The sequence below is a fragment of the Amphiprion ocellaris genome, chromosome 16 (assembly GCF_022539595.1).
Source record: "Amphiprion ocellaris isolate individual 3 ecotype Okinawa chromosome 16, ASM2253959v1, whole genome shotgun sequence".
Classification (NCBI taxonomy): Eukaryota; Metazoa; Chordata; class Actinopteri; family Pomacentridae; genus Amphiprion; species Amphiprion ocellaris.
In genome coordinates this window covers 22,141,802-22,160,876 of record NC_072781.1, presented here as the reverse complement: position 1 = coordinate 22,160,876, position 19,075 = coordinate 22,141,802, and the positions used below count along the sequence as shown (strand labels likewise).

General features: G+C 39.8%; 1 protein-coding gene across 1 annotated transcript in view; it reads left to right on the top strand.

Moving 5' to 3' along the window:
• Positions 1 to 631: 631 nt before the first annotated feature.
• The window catches only part of pdzd8 (PDZ domain containing 8), a 59,055-nt gene continuing 40,611 nt past the window's right edge, over positions 632 to 19,075 (top strand). The window contains exon 1 of the mRNA XM_023296323.3: positions 632 to 1,646. Coding sequence (XP_023152091.2) covers positions 763 to 1,646 — 884 coding nt within the window. The 5' untranslated portion in view covers positions 632 to 762. The remainder of the gene's footprint in view (positions 1,647 to 19,075) is intronic.

Sequence of the window (19,075 nt, the reverse complement as noted above, 5' to 3'; positions counted from 1 at the left end):
CACACACACACACACACACACACACACACACACACACACACACACACACACACACACACACACACACACACACACACACACATATATATTATAATTATATACTCATACTCATATAGCACAAGCTACAGCAGTGGAGTGTTTTCCATTAAACAAGCTTGGTGTTACAAATTTACCTAACAAGTTTAAATAGTGAGGTTATGACCTTACAGTGTAATTTATAATGTAAATTTATCTGAGTAATGAACTCACCAAAAACTACATAGAGTACAAGTTAATGTGACTGACAGACATGTTGCGGCTAATACTGTACAGCCATATTAACTATGGGGATTAACCTAACTTAGAATTAAAGTTACAACTCTACAAACATATACATGAAACCCATGAAATCTCTTATTTTTTCTTATTTAGATTTGCTATGGTGAAGAGGAGAGACTCCCTTTCAACAGGAAGAACTAGGCAAATTACATAACATGAAATAGCGAATTTAAATGCAAAGGTGGACTGATTGGTTTTATTAGTCGGCATCTGTAGAATCCGACACGCCTTGAACGCATCAAAAGAAACACATTCTGGTTCCGTCATTACGCACGGCGACGTAAGCCATTCGTCCAATCAGGTGAGGAGCCTAAAGCTCAGGAAAGAAGCAGATGATATGGCAGCTTTGAGAGCGACCAGGTGGAACTTGCTTTGTTACCGCGGCTAAACGTTTGGTTATGAAGACGCTTTGAGTCAGAGACGGCGTCAGGGCAGCTGCTCGAAATGATTTACTTAATACTGATTTCCGCGTTCTCCGGAGCAGTCGTTACGTTGATATTACAGTTCCTGCTGATATACCGGAGAAGCCCCGAGCCCGTAGGCAGGACAGTGCAGTATGTCAAAGTAGTGCCTGATAACGCATTGAAGGATTACTTTAATACCCAACATGCCGAACCAGGCCAGCAGCAACAGGACAGCACACCATCTGCTGCATCAAAACAGCAAGAGGCCGTGTCCGGCAGGCAGCAGGAGGCGGCTGTCAGCGGCGGCAGCCCCAAACAACAGCCGCCACCGCCTTCTCAAAGCGAGCCCATTGATGCGGCCAAAGCCGAGACGTGCAATTTCCTAAATGCTATCTTTCTGTTCTTGTTCAGGGAACTCCGAGACACCCCTGTCGTCAGACACTGGCTCACCAAGAAGATTAAGGTGGAATTTGAGGAGCTCCTGCAGACCAAGACAGCAGGTCGGCTCCTGGAGGGACTCAGCCTCAGAGATATCTCCCTGGGCAATTCTCTGCCCGTCTTTAAAACGGCCAGACTTATGAAGCCGGTGCATATGAACGAGGACGGCATGCCCGAGGAGCTCAACTTTGAGGTGGACCTCGAATACAATGGCGGCTTCCACCTCGCCATCGACGTGGAACTGGTGTTTGGGAAGTCTGCCTACCTGTTTGTCAAGATGAGGCGCGTGGTGGGCAGGCTCAGGCTGCAGTTCACGCGCACGCCCTTCTCTCATTGGTCGTTCTCCTTCTTGGAGGACCCGCTGGTGGACTTCGAGGTGAAGTCCCAGTTTGAAGGAAGGCCGCTTCCTCAGCTCACTTCCATCATCGTCAACCAGCTGAAACGGGTCATCAAGAAGAAGCACACCTTACCGAACTACAAAATCAGGTAGGATCCACACCACTGTGGGTTCCAACACCTCCACAAGCAGGGACACCCACTGAGGCTGGGCTCACTCACTCACTCACTCACTCACTCACTCACTCACACACCAACCCACCCACCCACCACAATCATGCTCGTGGGTTAAGAACACATAAACTAGATAGATTTTAAAGTTCCATCCATCCAGCAGTTATCTAAACACCGCTTAGTCTATCACAGGGTTACACACAGAGACAGACTATTACACTCACATTCACACCAATTAACCTCAGCATATTTCTGGACTGTGGGAGGAAGTCGGAGTACTTGGAGAAAACAGAGGGAGAACATGCAAACTCCATGCAGACAGATCCCAGTCTCAGGCTGGGACACAAACTGGGGATCTTCTAGCTGCAACGCAAGAGTACTAACCACCGGGGCAATGTGCAACCCCCTATTTTAAAATAAAATAACAAAACTCATAACTTGTAGAAGGATCAGGGGTGAAGTCTGAATGTGTCCCAGAGTATTGACAAGGCTTCTGGAGCCCATGGACCGGAGCCTCTTAAATATGAAATGACTGATGACATTTCTTACTTTAAAGTTAATCAAAGGGCTACAAAGACATAAAAAAACACCCACAGAGACATGCTAAATGACTAAATTAAGACACAAAACAACCCCAAAGAGACTCAGAACAAATGCAACGAGCCACAAAATGCACAAAATGACTACACAAACACTCCAAATGACCATAGAGAGGCTAGGAACTACCATAGAGAAACTCGAACTGGCAACAAAACACTGAAAACTACACTAAAGAGTCAAGGGGAAGATTCTTTGGACAGAAACATCACACACACTATGACTTCCTCACAGGTTCAGACATTGTAATCTGCCCTTTTTGTTTCAGTTGTAGTGTAGGATCCAACAACTTTGACCACAAAGTTTACCAAGCAGGCTAAAACAACAATGAATGATACTTCCTGAATGAAAGGTCAGTTTTATGAGCAGGTTGGAGATTGAACCGAGGTTTGTTGTGTTAGTCAATGGCAAACTTTTCATTCCTAATGGCAGAAATGAAGAGAGCAGAAAAACAGTGCTTGATGTTCTCTTCAGATTAACCAATCAATATTGAGCTACACAGCAGTTTTTCAGGGCTGCTCAAAACTACCTGCCCTGGAGGAGGTACTATCTTTTGAAAAAGCGTTCAGACTAGCTGTTTTTATTGTAGGAACATGCAGGTTTCTACATTGTGAAGTGGAAAACAGCTTAATTTGAACCATACAACATGCCCATTTAACACAATCAGTTGCATTTATACCAACTCATAAAATGCTGTACTATAATATAGTATGATCTGACTATTCTAATGACCCTAATGAGGATTACACGGTGTGTAGATAATAGATGGATGGATGTTGCATTTTCAAGAACAACTTCACAACTTTGCTTTAAGTTTCCCTTAAACATTGTCAGACTGTTGTTTATCATAAATGTTTCTGAGTGCTACATAGAATTGATTTCAGTCATACTACTTGGTCGTACTACCACAGAAGAACAGCTATGTTTATAGGGAGCCAAACTCTCTACCATAATCACCAGTGGATGGGAGTCATCCATTGTTATATACAGTCTATGTTGTAAACCACATAGAGCTTAATATGGCCTTTAAATTGTGTGCACAGATACCGATGGAGTCATTTGAGATCAGGGTAAGGTTTTCAGAATTACTATTGAGCTTATCAATTCCAGTTCTTAACGAGTCTCATTTTCAATTCTTTGAGTTGCAGGTGGTTGGAGTCACTGCAGCAGTATAGTTCTGCTTCTATATTAATGCATGTGTAACAATAATCTAATAATAAAATCTACTGCACTATATATAGCCACCATAGGAGACATTTTATTTTTTTTCCCAGTGAGTACTTTTACTGACATTTTAAAATTATTAAGCACAAATTATACGCTGTTGAAGGAACTTAGGAAACGGCCATTCCTATTTTTTTGGTCAGATAAGGAAAGAGACTCTGGAATATATCGTCACAACTGGAAAAATGAATGGGAAGAGAGGCCAAGGCAGATGGAGAATGAAAATGATAGACGGACTGACACCATGGCTACACAGGAAACAGTCACAATTCAGAAAGCAAAGCATCAGATTAGATGGAGAGAAATGATTGCCTACACTGAATGGGATGGCACCTGATTGATTGACTTTTACTACCATTGTACGTTTTCTTGATTACACTGACATACTTTTACTTGAAGTAACATTTTCCGCTGTATGACTTGTACAGTGGGTATTAGTACTTCTGTGTGAGTAAAGCATTTGAGTAGTTTGTCCATCACCGCCCTTCTGACTAAAATGGGAAACAAACAGTGAATAACTATATGAATGAAAGTGTTTTTTAGCATTACAGATACACAGCCTGACTACATGTCTCCTTCAGTGGAGATGTTGATGTACAGTAGTAGGTTTGTAAGAAAGAGGGTCTCTCACGTGTCCGAGAGACATAACAGCATGTTGCTGCAGTTCCAGTAAAATGTTGCCGTAAAGGTAGTAAAATTGTTTTAATCAGTAAAGGTACTTTAATCGGCTGTGGTAAGCAGAATAGTTAGTGAAAGTCTGTGTGTTGTGTTCAGTGTCAAGTAAGAGAAATCAAATCTTTGTTCATATAAAGTTACGACAGCATTCTCCTGCATTCTTCACTGCAGAGTTTTTAAACAGCTAAGAAATGTTTTCAGCAGAAACACAAAGCTAGATTAAAAAGAATCTGGTTTATGTTTTTGTGTTTACTTCAGCTACTTTACAGTAACAATAGCAAAGTCTAGTGAAGCATTTTGTCACAACATTTTCTAAGTTAAGGTCTTTGTTATGAGAGAGTCAAACAGTTTGTGCAGCTCACCTGCTAGTTTAGCAGCTCCACAGCGACTGAGCAGGATAACAGATTGTTAGGGTTAAAATTTATAAACATTAGATAGAAAACACACAGGCATTCGGCTCTCAGCATGGTGTACAGAGATAGTGGCAGATATTCAGTCTGTGCTGTACACTGTGTCAGACCTTGTCTGTCTTCCAGAGAGAACTTCTGTCAGGCTGAAGCAGTTGTTAGGTTCAGGGCTAAACCAGGCTACCCATTAACACTGTCTCTGCACTGCTCTGTACTCTGTACCAACTGTTCATACACCAGCATGAATGAAATGTGTTGACAAATTGATAGGCAGAATCGAAATGAAGTTTACCTCACGATTCCTTTGGAATCGAAACTTAGGCCCAACCCCATTTGAGACCTCACCTCACTGGTCACAGTGAGTGTGTTTATATGACATGATTTATTGCAGTTCTAATTAAATTCCTGATGTGAAGTTGACATGGAACACAGTTCTGGTTCTGCATATCCTTGTACATATGACAGATATTAGTATCCTGGTTACCGATTACTGCACTTTGCTCAGTTAATTGTAACTGTTGTTCCAAAATAAATGTGACTGTGGCTGTTGACTTAACGTGTTCCAATGTACGTGTTGGGAAACCACCATTCTGTAGCTGCTCTATTACACACTGACACAGTTCAGCATGTCAGTGCTTTTTCACTCATCACTCATTGCCTCACTTGGCTCAAGCAGCTATTGTACAGGTATTGGTAACATCCTAAAATCTGGACAAGATGCACACAGATAACTGATTAGACAGATTTAACCTTTATTGATCCTGCAGTGGTTAAATCTGCAAAGTAAAAATAAATAAATAAATAAATAAATCAATCAATTAACTGCTCCACAGAAATGTTAAGTATTTTGATAATCATTTGTATCAGTCATTTTTGGAACAAGAATGATAAACATGGGCTGGTTTCAGCTTCCTAGATCTGAAACTTCATGATGTTTTTTTAATTGTCCAATCTGGCAGTAACATTCGGAACTTTTTGTTTTATGTAATCAACAAAATAATAATAAGTCAGATTAACTGATCATGAAATGACGACTAGTTGCAGGTCTTTCTACAACAGTGACTTCTTTGACAGCACTCCAGCTAATGTTTTCTCGTTTTTCAAAACCAAAATAATGGCTGATCCAGCTTTGTGAAATTGTTATGTTGTTTACATGCTCAAGCACAAAAAACCTTATGGCTGTGTGAACACAGTTACTTTACTGTATCACAGTCTATATTGGTATAACAGTTGTGATGGTGTGTTTGTGCTGCTATATTTTATGCATAGCGCTCGTAAAGCTCAACAGACTGCAGAGCCTCCTTCTCCTTTGTTTCAGTCTCTCACATGCCTTCTAGCGAATGCTGGTCCAAGTGTCATGTGAGATTTTTTCAACAGTGGCTTTCTCTTTGCATTTCTGCCATAGGGCTGCTAGTGCTGAAGCACCCGGGCAACAGTTGCTATATGCACCCGAACTCCCATCTGAGCTGTATTCCTGTAGCTCCTCAGGCTACAGACCCCACAGGTGCTAATCTCACAGAGACATGGTGTTAGTAAGCTTACAGCTGTGGTGTATGCTCTCTATTTTTTAATGACTGACCACACCTTGCTGAGGAATATTCAGTGCTATGGAAATGTTCTTGTATTGTTCTTGTAGCTTTGTCCTCGATGTGTATCATTTATCTTCATGATGGTTCCTGTTGTAGGACCTTCTACATGGTGCAGGATTTCCACATGTCCTGGAAACCCTGGTGACATGTAAACAAGTATTCCAGTTCTGGAAGAACAGATAAGATAAGATAAATTTTATTGATCCCACAGTGGGGAAAGTTCACCATTACAGCAGCTCCAAGGAGAAAAAAATGGTATAAAGGCAGTACAGAATAAATAGAAACAGTGCAAAAACGCAGAGAACATTATATACACAGAAGATGATTTTTTTTTAAAGAAGACTATTTACATGAGGTTGAAACAGTTATTGCACATAAGTGGTATGTATATGTGAGGGAGAAAGTGCAGCAGTAACAGAGGTAGACCAGTTATACGGCGGCATTGTAAAGTCTGACTGATGTTGGGATAAACAACCTGCAGAAATGTTCCTTCTTACATTTAGGGTTTACCAGTCTGTTGCTGAAGGCACTTCTTAAGGAGTTCACAGTCTGATGCAGAGGGTGGGAGGAGTTTCCAATGATGGACGACAGTTTGGCCAAAGCCCTCCTCTCTCCCACCACCTCCATGGAGTCCAGGGATCAGCCACAGACTGAGCTGCTCTTTTTATCAATCTGTTGAGTCTGTTTTTATCAGGCTCAGAGTCCTATCCCCCTCCCCAGCACACCACTGCATAGAAGACCATGGATGCCACCACAGTGTCATAAAAGGAACAGAGATAGTTCAAATGTAATGGATAGAAAGTGTAATCCTAGAAGACAATTGTGATACTCCCATCTTTTGCTCAGTTAGATCTTAGCTGAAAATAGGGTCCCCAAAGTTGTGTGTTTTTGAATGCAACCTGAATCACATAATGTTCTTGAAGATGGTGTGCTCTCCCTGTGGATAAGGGATGTCATGATACCAGAAATTTGGTAGTTAGTGCCACTACCACTGAATTTCCACAATTCTTGATACAGAAATAATAAATGAATCAAATGTAAACATTTCTGCACACATTATGTGCAAACATACACAAATGCATCAATAACTATATGTTGGCAGACCAAGCAGTAATAACAGTAGCTCACTCTGAGCCACACCCAACTACTGTTATGAGCTGAAACAAACTAATGTTGCCCTTGTGAGCCTTGTTGGTGCTGTTTTTACAACAGATGCAAATGCTGCATTTCATACATGGTAATGGTTAGCAATAGTTAGCATTTCAGCATGTAAACATTGTGACGACAAGCGGTTAATTACGTACTTTCAGTGTGTGTGCTTTTTGGTTTTTAGTTTAAAGAAGTAAGAGAAACAGTGTGAAAAAGGGAAGAAGAAAGTGTCTGAGTGAGAAAGCAAAACTTGAGAAACAGGCACTTAAGATGTTAGATCCTCATTTGACTGTGGTTACTCACCAAGTTAAAAAGACTAAGGTCCTGACTAGATCCTTGCCTGTGTTGTATCTACTCTCAGATGTACACCACCGTTCAAAAGTTTGGGGTCACCCAGGAAATTTCATGTTTTCCATGAACACTCACACTTTTATTCATGTGTTAACAGAACTGCACAAGGGTTTTCTAATCATCAGTTAGCCTTTCATCATCATTAGCTAACACAATGTAGCATTAGAACACAGGAGTGATGGTTGCTGAAGATGTTTCTCTGTACCCCTATGAACAGATATTCCATTAAAAATCAGCCGTTTCCAGCTAGAATAGTCATTTACCACATTAACAATGTCTAGACTGTATTTCTGATTAATGTTGTCTTCACTGAAGAAAAATGCTTTCAAAAACAAGGACAAGCGAACCCAAACTTTTAAACAGTAGTTTATGTCACTTCGGATGACTTCGGATACTACATGAAATTGTAGAATTGTAGGAGGAGATGAATCTCAAGAGGTACTGAACATACATTACTGCAATTCCAGTGGCCAGATTAGCACAAACTTGAGGCATTTTGTAATTAAGCTTGCCCAGAACAGACAAGACTCGCTTAAGTCCCAGCTGTCCTCTGGAGAGCAGCAGTGGCCTTTTAGCAGCAACTGACAACAAGACCCGATGTGTTTTCTCGCAGTTGATTTGACTCAGACTTGAAGCAGTCCTGATGAGACGCCCACCCTTAGTTATCAGGGGAAAGATGGGCTGATGTTCTTTCCTATCTGTTGTCACCATACAGTGTGCAGCATTTCACACTCAGCTCCTTCCCTCTTTTTGTCCACTTGACCTTGTACATTCTACGGAGAGAAGTGCTCATCGGCTTGTGCTGCTGATTGTGTCATAGTATGTAGGAGTTGAGAATGGCTGGATAATTCTGAAAGTTCTGTTTATGTACATCTGTACTGCCAAAAGCCTGAAAGTCTCAGCCTCATATTTAAGCTGCCAAATTGTGTTGTTATCAGAGCAAGGGCAGGAGAAAACTCTTTGACTTGCAGCATTGCAATTTTAGCTTTTGGAGATAAGGTTATTTCTGTGTTCTGTGCAGGTGGAAAGTTCTTTCCATGACATTAAAATGAGCTGCTGTAAGTCAAGGAAGGTCAGTACATTTAGTAACTAATCAACTAACAGAAAATCAAGAAGTAGCCTTGATGATAATTGAACATTGAGTATTTTTTTTATGCTAACCTTGTTGTTGTAGACAAAACCATGACAGTGAGTAACAATTACTTATGATTTAGGAGTAATTGATATAGACTTAAAACTATATCAGTATAATATTTTATGGTATTTTTGTGGTAGCAATGTAAATCATGATAAGCCTTTTTTCACTGCAGGAACTTGGGGGCTGTTTTAGGACCGGCCAAATCTGAGTGTCTTCTACAAGAACCTTTCCTCTAGGACAGGGGTGTCAAAGTCATCTTAGTTCAGGGCCCACTATAGTCCAATTTGGTCTGAGGTGGGCCAGACCAGTAAAATCACAGCATAATGACTTATAAATAGCCATAACTCCAAATTTTTCCTTTGTTTTAGTGCAAAAATGTACACTTTTAATTAATTATCTTTTTACAAAACATCACGAACAACCTGAAATTTCTTAAGAAAAGTAAGTTCAATTTCAACAACATTATGCCTCAGTTTTATCATTTTCACAGAATAACTTACAGATCACAGAGTGTCTACAAAGGAACAAAACATTTAATCACAGATATCTGGAACTGAACAATCTAGTATTTTCTTTATGATCAAAACAACTAAAGTCAGACAAAAAAGACAAAAAAACAATAAAAACTAGACAAAATATTACAAAAATGAGACACAAAATGACAAAAGTGAGAAACAAAATGACAAAAAATGAGACGAATGACACAAAGCAAAACAAGACACAAAAAAGTGACAAAACGACAAAAAAATAGACAACACAAATGAGACAAAAAACACAACACGACAAAAACAATGCTCAAAACAACGAATAAAACAAAACACAAAATGACAAAAATAAGACAAAAAACCCAAGCGAGAGAAAAAGGAAACATAAAAACGAAAAAACGAGAAAGAAAACAACAAAAACATGAGACAAACGACAAAAGTCAGACAAAAAAAAGACAAAAACAAGACAAAATATTACAAAAATGAGGCACAAAATGACAAAAGAACAATGTAGTACAATCTAGTATTTTACTTTATGATCAAAACAACTTGTCATGGTCTAGAAATTCTTTTAAATTTATAGTTTTCACATATTTACAATTTGCAATTGATGTCTTCTGTGTAATTTTTACACTTTACAAAGCTGTCCCATGGGCCGGATTGGACCCTCTGGAGGGCTGGTTTTGGCCTTGCTCTAGAGCAGGGGGAGCCTCTGTAGGGGCTATTTTAAGGTGAAAAAAAGTATCTCCTCTGGAGTTTGTGCCATTGACTCTGTAGGAGCTCTTGTAAGTTTCCTTTCATAAAAAATGTAAAAGTTTCTTCTGATGTTAGTGGAGGCACTTATTTCACATGAGGCAGTGCACCTCTCCTCTATATAAAACTGCTGGAAACTTTGTTGTTTGATGTCGGTGTAGATTCTTAATCAGCCTCAGTTGAGAGCAACTGGACTTCTCTGTTTTGTTCTTGTAAGCATTCCACCTCTCATGCAAGTTGGTGTTGAGTGATGAGATTATATTTATCGGACTCCCAGTGAGTCGGTGAGAACTGAAGAATCCTCTTGGATCAGAAGTGAAATGCTTTCCAGAACCAAAAAGAAAAAGCCCATTGCCGTCTACCAAAGCACTTGGTCTTGTCATTTGACTTGTAATGCCCATGTCTTTTCAGCGGTTATTGTCCAAAGTGCGCTTTTTCAAAAGCATTTAGTAGAACTGCATGTGTCAGGAGAGAATGAAAGGATTTGCTGTTTTTTCTTGGAAGAGCTCAGAATCCAGGAAGTTAGGCATAGGAGCGTCAAACACTTATTTTTCTGCCACAGATTCGCTGCCTGTCAAATGTGTGGGAGAGTACTGCAGCAAACAGAGGAACTCTAAACATCCACAATCACGCAGTGAGTGAGTGTGATGAGATGATGTAATGAAGAGCAGCCTCAGAGAATGAAAGCTGGACCTTGGGATTTGCTGAGTGGCACAGATGGTTGTTCAGTGGAGGGGAGGGCTGGGACCACGGCCCACTGGAGGTAATCCAGGCATTACAGCAAACATGTAAAGTCACAACTCCTGCTATGCTTTCAAAGCCAAATCTGTCAGGAGAAAGGAAGGAGAGGAACTAGCACCACCAACCAACGAGCACAGCTTTCCACAAGTCCATGCAGTAGCCAACCAGTGTGAAAACCCAGGGAGAGGGGTCTGGTGAGGGACGACCCCTCTGCCAGAGAAAAAAAAATTGGCTGTGAAAGCCCAGATTTGTTGATCTGTAGCACATTGTAATCCCACCATTTTATCATATAAACTGAAACCCTAGAAAATGCCCACAAATGTTACAAAATTTTCTATGTACATTCTAATTGATTTCCATACTCTGAAATCTGCTATATGTAAACACAGCCTGCATTTCAGACAAATTTAATGAAAAAGTCCCTGAATTTTTCTCCTTCATGACATCATAGTTGCACTGAGGAGTGCAGAATTTTTTTTTTTTTTTTTACAAGATAAACTGTTAGTTTACCATTTTATTTTTTGCAAGTATAGATAGATTGATATATATGATATGATATGATATGATATGATATGATATGATATGATATGATATGATATGATATGATATGATATGATATGATATGATTGATATGATATGATATGCACTTAGAATTACCACCATTAGCACCGTGGTTTGGTGGTTAGCACTTTCACCTTGCAGCTACAAGATGCCCGGTTCGCTTCCTGGCCTTCCCAGGATCTTTCTGCATGGAGTTTGCATGTTCTCCCTGTGCAGACACAGGTACTCTGACTTCCTTCTACAGTCCAAAACATGCTGAGGTTAACTGGTAACTCTAAATTGTCTGTAGGTGTGAATGCAAGTCTTATTGTTTGTCTCTATATGTCGCCCTGTGATACAGGATTAGGCCCTGTCCAGGGTATCCCCTGCCTTCACCCTAAGTCAGCTGGGATAGACTCCAGCCCCGCCACGACCGTAATAAGGATTAAATGGTATACGTAATGGATGGATTGAACAAGATATTATGCAGTTTCCTAATTCTCGTGTTGCTCAAAACAACATATTTCTCTCTAAATAATGCACCCTAGCAATAAAGCATTTTCCAGCCACTATTTATGATGCACTAAGCTGATTAAGTTCCAGAGTCAACACTAAATATTTGTGAGTTTTTTTCTCCTGTTTCCGTTGTCACAACACAACAATAACAGTCTCGTGTTAGCTGTGTGCCTGACTCCTCCAGCAGTATAAATGCACATGGAGTCAGACAGATTAGGGTTAGGTGTGTTATACTACTGATGCTGCCATCGTCTTTATCTTTTCAACATACACTCAGTCAGGTAAAGCACTTTTGATCCGAGGATGTCCCAGTTTTTAAAAGCTCTCGGATAGTGGAAGTAGAGTGCCTTAATGTTTTTTTTTTGTTTGTTTGTTTTTTGGGGAGTTTCTGTTTAAGGCAAATGTTGGCTCTCCAAAGGAACAGCTGTTTTTCCCAGTTGTGAGCAGACATTTGCCTCCAGTGATGACTGCTACTAAATTTTCAAGCAAAGGCTGAAACCTTCATTAAACCCCCCAAAATAGGTTTATGTTAAAATCATTTGGATTATCACGATGAGAAATACAATAAAAATCTAAGATATTGTCCTGAGAGAAATGTATTTTTACAGGCTGTACATATTTCACACTGAAGCTTACAGATACTAATTCAGTATTTCTGACCATGCCGATATACTATCTACTTTGCTACAGGATACGGCAAGCTCTAAGCAGTAACCTACCCAACCTACAACACTGAAAATTTCAAGTTTTGTTGAGGATTTGGATGATGCAACAGAGCAGCCATGCTAGTTTTTGTTTTATCCAGTGAAGTATTAATTTTATTCACAGTGCTCATCTCCCTGCTAGTCTTTCATGTTCCACTATCACACTTCACTATATTCAAGAGATGCTGCAGCCACATCATTTGCTAAGCTCTGACCAAAATCATGATGATTGGCTAAAAGAAACGCAGACAAGCCAGAGCTTCTTTCTTTGGCAGAATGATAAAGAAGTGCAGCCAGACCAATATGTGCTACAGAATAGGGCTGGTTAAGCAAGACTAGGATAACTCCAACACAAAACCTTGTTAGAATTCTTTTGTTTATTTGTGTTTTACATCTGTTTAGATTTTTTTCCAACTTCTCAATGCTGATAGACAATTACACATTGCTATGGGTGGGACAATTCTTGAACCACAAAGTGACCACGGATAGAGAAAGGGAGCTGCATCAGAGCCAAAAATTAAATTTTTTGTATATATATATTTTTTTTAAAGCAAGCAGTATTGATATTTTGCAAAATGTTTAAAATTGGATCTAAAAATGGGTCAGGCTGACAATCAGTCAACACCTAATTTATTGCATCGTTAGTCTCTGAGCTCTTTGCCCTTATGTTTACAATAAACTGTATAAATAATGTCATTAAGTGTAACATATTCATAAGGAGCTTTATAGAACCAGTAAAGTTTGCAGATCAGTTTAACTTATGAACTGCACAAAGCAGTAATGCTTTTCTCCGTTTGTTCCCTGATAAACTGAGTGAAGTGTGAAGTCGCTGTTTCTGGCTGCAGGAGGGCAGATTTAAATGTCTAGAATAAGGTAATACATAATACAAGACTAATAAAAATCATGCAATGCCTGCAGGTTTATAGACAAACCCTGCTAGCATGCTATAGCTCTAAGATATTGATGAGTGCACTGCCAAAATGTTACAGATGAGTACGTATAGCTGACCACTCAGTTAGTTTCCCCCCAGCTTTTCAGTTGTGCGATACAGATTCTCAGGTGAGGGAATATGTTATATGTTATCATATGAGCTGTACGTTATGAAAACCACTAAATGAAGCTGTGCAGTTACAGTATCGCAAACTGTATCCATTGCCACTGGAACCCACATGCATTCAGTTGGTGATGCAGAAAATGCATAAACATGTTTTTGTGCTTGGTTTTTATTTGCAGTCAAGTCTGTTTACACTGCTGGCATTGCAGCTGATAGAACACAGATTAGAAAATGTAGTATTCTATTAGTATTTATTATAAAGAATATTCAATCAGTCACACTGATTTGACTTTGATTTGGTCAAAAATTAAAGTGATATCCTGCATTTTTCTACCAGCTTTCCTCTCCTGCATTGTTTCAAGTAGCAGCACTTTTTAACATCATGACTTGTGATATTCCTTGTAGCTCTACATTAACACAACCTGTGCACTGAAGTAGGTGGGAAACCATCAGTCCATTTTGTGCAGAAAAAGAGTCACATGAGGTGTTAAATGCCCCCTTTTATGTGAACAGACACAGAGAGAGTCTCCGGCAGAAAACCTGGTTAACAAAGAAAGTTGATCACCAGCGCCATGATACCTGTTATCTCTGAGTGGGGCTTTAGGTTTTGTTGAGCCGGCTTACTCAGAGAAAGCTTGGTTATGTCAAATTTGCTTCATGGTACGGCCTTCAGCTCTACTGGTTGTTTGTTAGGCAATTACACTACATATATCTGTTGTCACTCCACTTGAACCTCTTTTTTTCTGTCATTACCTGTCAGAAGGGGAAGGATGATAGCACTCCTCTAAACAGCGGGCCATTTTGGAGCCATTCAGGTTCCCTATTAGCTCGCTGTTTGTAGCACAGACAGGAGCAGACTTCTGCATGCATTGATTGGACTGTCACTGTAGTCTAGGTGTTGTTTTGGCTGATGGCCCAGGAGTGAGAGATGATGAGGTTTATAAAACACCACAACTGTAATTGCCTGGAGCTGGAAGTAGTACTATAGTTTAAAAACAGCTATTAGCAGTTCTGTAATGTGCCTTTCACCTCTTTTTGCAGTGTCACAGCAGGTAAATAGTGCTGCAGCATAGTTTGCATCACAGACAGATCTGTTATATCAACCTTCATGCCGTTAGTCAGATATAAAGCAAGGAAAGACACTCGCTGCATGGGGAAGGGACTTTAGTAAGAATGACCACTGATTATTGGTGATGTTGGTGAAATTCCAGTAATGACTTGAATGTGTATATAATTCCTGAAAATTATCCCAGACGAATTGATAGCAGGTTAACAATGCACCACCTGGAGAGACATAATACCTGCTTTTTAAACTGATCTCCTATGGGAGAACAAACATTTGTTAACATTCTCTACTATCACAGCGTACTACTTATACATGCTGGCACCTACAGACCCATTTAAAGATTTAAAACATTTAAAGATATCCCCAAGGCTTTGATCCTTTAATGCATCTGTTTTCTTTTGCTAAAGGAAGTTTAGTTTTGGAGATATGTGCCCTCAACGGAAAGTCAAAGTTGTGAGATTTTATCAGTGTCATGTGACCTGCTGCAGTGGAGAGCAGTGGTATTTGGAGATAGCAAAAAAATTCTAACCTGCTCAAACATGCACAACTTTATCTCCATTGAAATGGAGCCACAAGGGTGTTCTTTCTCACAATGTTAAAATATAACTTAAATGGGCTTTTGCATTTTTGAGGCAAGCTCTCATTCACTACAATAGAAACCCTAGCCTCTTAATTCTTCAATTTGCAATATGTTCTTTTGTGTCTGGAGTGTAGAAACTTGCTATAAATCACTGAAAATACCAAACTCACAACTTAAGAACTGAATTCTTAATGTAGACACACTTACTCTTCAGCAGAAGGTGTCATGAATGGCAGTGGTATCTGGTTATAGCTCAGTGGGAATGATTGTCTCCGTGTCAGTCAGAAGAAAACTGTATAAAGTTGATATGCTTTCTGTCTTTAAAAACTAAATTTGTCAACGTTGATATCAGATTTCCTTAAGAGTAGTAGAGTTTGTCATCTTATTGTGTCACTACCTCAGTTTATGCATCTGTTGCATTTCATGTGACTAAGACAGATCAGATGACTAAATAGAGCTGTGGCAGTCATTTGAGGTCTATAGGTTGAACTGTGGTGACAGTTGCTTGGTTGTTGGGCGCCCTCAAATCATGAGGTTACGCGTTTGATACCAGCTTCCCACGGTACATGTAGAACTATATGAGCTAAAACAGCTCCTCTGCAATCAGACTTACAATTTCTCCAGGAATGGCACGTTCTCAATATCTCTGGTTGGACGTTTATGGCTGAATTCATCCAATATTGCCACTTGCCATTGTGTTGTGCAGAGTCATAATTAGTAAATTATTCAAACTTTGTCGTAAGAATAATATTTTTATTTCCCTCAAAATGTTACATATAGTCAGTAAAGTATTTTATTGTTTTTATAATATTGTAACGCTCAAAATATTTCATAGAATCAGTGGAATTACGACCGTCTTCTCTTTTTATTGTTCTTTAAAATATAATGCCAAAGTTCGTCTGCTGATACGCTACAGTATAGAGTGCTGTGCAAAAGTATTTGCCATCCTACAGAAATTTTATATTTTTGCATATTTCTCATACTTAAATGTTCCTGATTATCAAACTAATATTTCATTTATTAAATATTATACAGAGATAACTCACAAAACACAACATTGTAGATTTATTGAAAACTAGTATCACCTCTGTGAAAAAGTAATTGCCCCCTAAACTTAATAACTGGATTACCACCCTTGGCAGCAACAACTGTAGTTATGTTTGTTACAGCTTGTGATCAGTTTGTTAATATTACAATTCTGATCCACTCTTCTCTGCAGAATAGTTTTAATTCTGCCGCATTGGATGTTTTTTGAGCATGAACTTCCCTTTTAAGGTCTTTCCAAAGCATCTCAATTGGATTGAAGACTGTACATTGACTCAGCCACTACAAAACCTTAATTTTGTTCTTTTTGAGCCACTCAGAGGTCGACTTGTTTGCGTGCTTTGGGTCTTTGTCTTGCTGCATAAATCATTTGTGTTGAGCTTTAGGTCATGAACTGATGGTGGATATTCTCCAGGAGGGTTTTCTGATAGAGAGCAGAATTCATGGCTCCATCAGTTATGACAAGTCATCCAGGTCCTGTGGAAGCAAAGCTGCCCCAAACCATCACACTACCACCACCATGTTTCACTGTTGGTATCATGTTCTTCGTGTGGAATGCTGTATTAGCTTCAAATCAGATGCAATGGGACCCACGTCTTCCAAAAAGTTCTACCTTTGACTCATCAGTCCACAGGATGTTATCCCAAAAGTCTTGGGACATCCATATTTTTTATTTTTATTTTATTTTTTTTATAAATACCAGACAAACATTTATGTTCTTTTCGGTCAGTAGAGGTTTGTACCTTTCAACTCACCAGTGCGCTCTTTCTTTTTAAGAATGTACCAAACTGTTGATTTGGCCTTACCTAATGTTTTTGCTATCTCTCTGATAGGGCTGGACTCGAATATCCAAATATTTGGTCATGAATATTATGGTCCCCCACACCCCCGCGATCGGTATTTGCCTCATCAATCCGCCCGACGTCTGACGTTACGACATGAACCGATCCTAATATTCGGCTCGGCTCGTAAACCCCCACCCCCACCCCCCCGTCGGACGTTGCGAACCTAATCAAACCTAATATTTGGATGCTCATCATTAATCGGGTCTGAATATCCGGAGCCCAGAAACTGCTATTCGAGCCAGCCCTAGTTTCATTTCAAAGCCATTGTGGTAGTGTACAGAGCTGAAATGCTGAAAATTGTGTCAGTGAACAAATATTTATGGACCTGACTATGAGAAAGCGTTCTCCAAAGTGGACTGCCAAGTAGTATAATTTAAAGCAACTTCACATCTGTGATGCATCCATATGCACATCTGTAATGGAGAATAATCAGGGCTTGATACCCCAGGAGTTACTGGTCCTATTTGAATCACATGGACTGTCCATACATACAATATGTGTGCAAACTTTTAATATATGGACACTTTTTATTTCTTTCAGGCATTTATGAGGATCAAATAATTGTAATTACAAAAACCATCTGAACAAACATCTTACCAACGATGAAATGAAAGCAATAAATGGAAAATGATGAGAGTTACCATCATCCACAGGAAACAATATGATGCTGTATGAGGTCATTGCATTTGACCTCTCTGTTTCTATCCTCCTTTTAGATTGATTGCCTGTACACCAGTTTGCATCTTCATACCATTTTCTGCAAAAATAGCCATTAATCCGAACCCCCTTCATGCAGCAGGATTAAATAGTTTGACACATTTGGAATTATATTTCAATCTGCCGTTACACATCAAGCTTTGGACCAGTTGTTGCTGTCAGGCTAATGGGGGATTTTTCAGACCTCGTGTCAAGTCCTGCTGTTGTGTTTATGTATGAATTATGTTAGAATAGACTCCTTCGAGTTAAACAATCGATTTTCATTGGTTGTTGTTTATCTGGCAGTGTTGGATTTGTTTTGGTATGACTACTGCTGCTGAATTTTGTCTCAAGAGGAGAGCAGATTGCTCCATTGTTATCTCAGTATTAGCTAATATCGCATTTTGGGGTATGAATCAAGAATCTTTATTGTCATTATGTTTTCACACAGCGAAATTTTGATTGGTGACTCCTAGCTATAGATAAAAAATAGAAAAAGGCACATTATATACAAATAAAATGAAATAGTCAGAGGATATAAATATGTAAACAGAATTCGTGCAAATGAGCAGTGAGATGGGTGGTAAAGTGCAGTCCAGTGCCAGACTCAGTTCTTTATTGCACATAGTGTGTCTGTTTGTGTGTGCAGGGGGGAAATGAATTGAACAGCTCTGAGATAAAAAATGTTTTTCAGTGTGGAAGTTCGTGTTTTTATGTTCCTGTACCATTTACCCGAGGGAAGCGGAACAAACAGGCCATTTCCTGGGTGGGTGGGGCTGACGGCGATATGTCGGGAATCCTCTGGACCCAGCCCATGTATATTGAGTCCAGGTCTGGAAGAGGACTTCCCACAGTCCCCTGTGCTGTGCTGTTTTCACCACACGGGCTAAGTTCTTTCTGTCCTGAGCTGTGCAGCTGCCGGACCACACTGTTGCACTGAGACAGATGGTGGTTTCTATTATGGCTCTGTAGAAGTTTGCCAGGTGCTGAGGGGACAGACCAGCACATTTCAGTTTCCTAAGGAAGAACAGTCTTTGTTGAGCCTTCTTTACTAGGTGAGCTGTGTTCAGAGACCAGGTCAGGTCAGATGTAATGTGGACACCCAAACTTGATGCTGTCAACATGCTCAACCGTTTCCCCTTGAATCAGGAGAGGAGCGTGCTCTGTCCTCCTGGACTTCCTGTAGTCCACGATGACCTCCTTGTTGTCTGAGCACCACTGGATAAGGTGGATCTCCTCTCTGTACGGGGT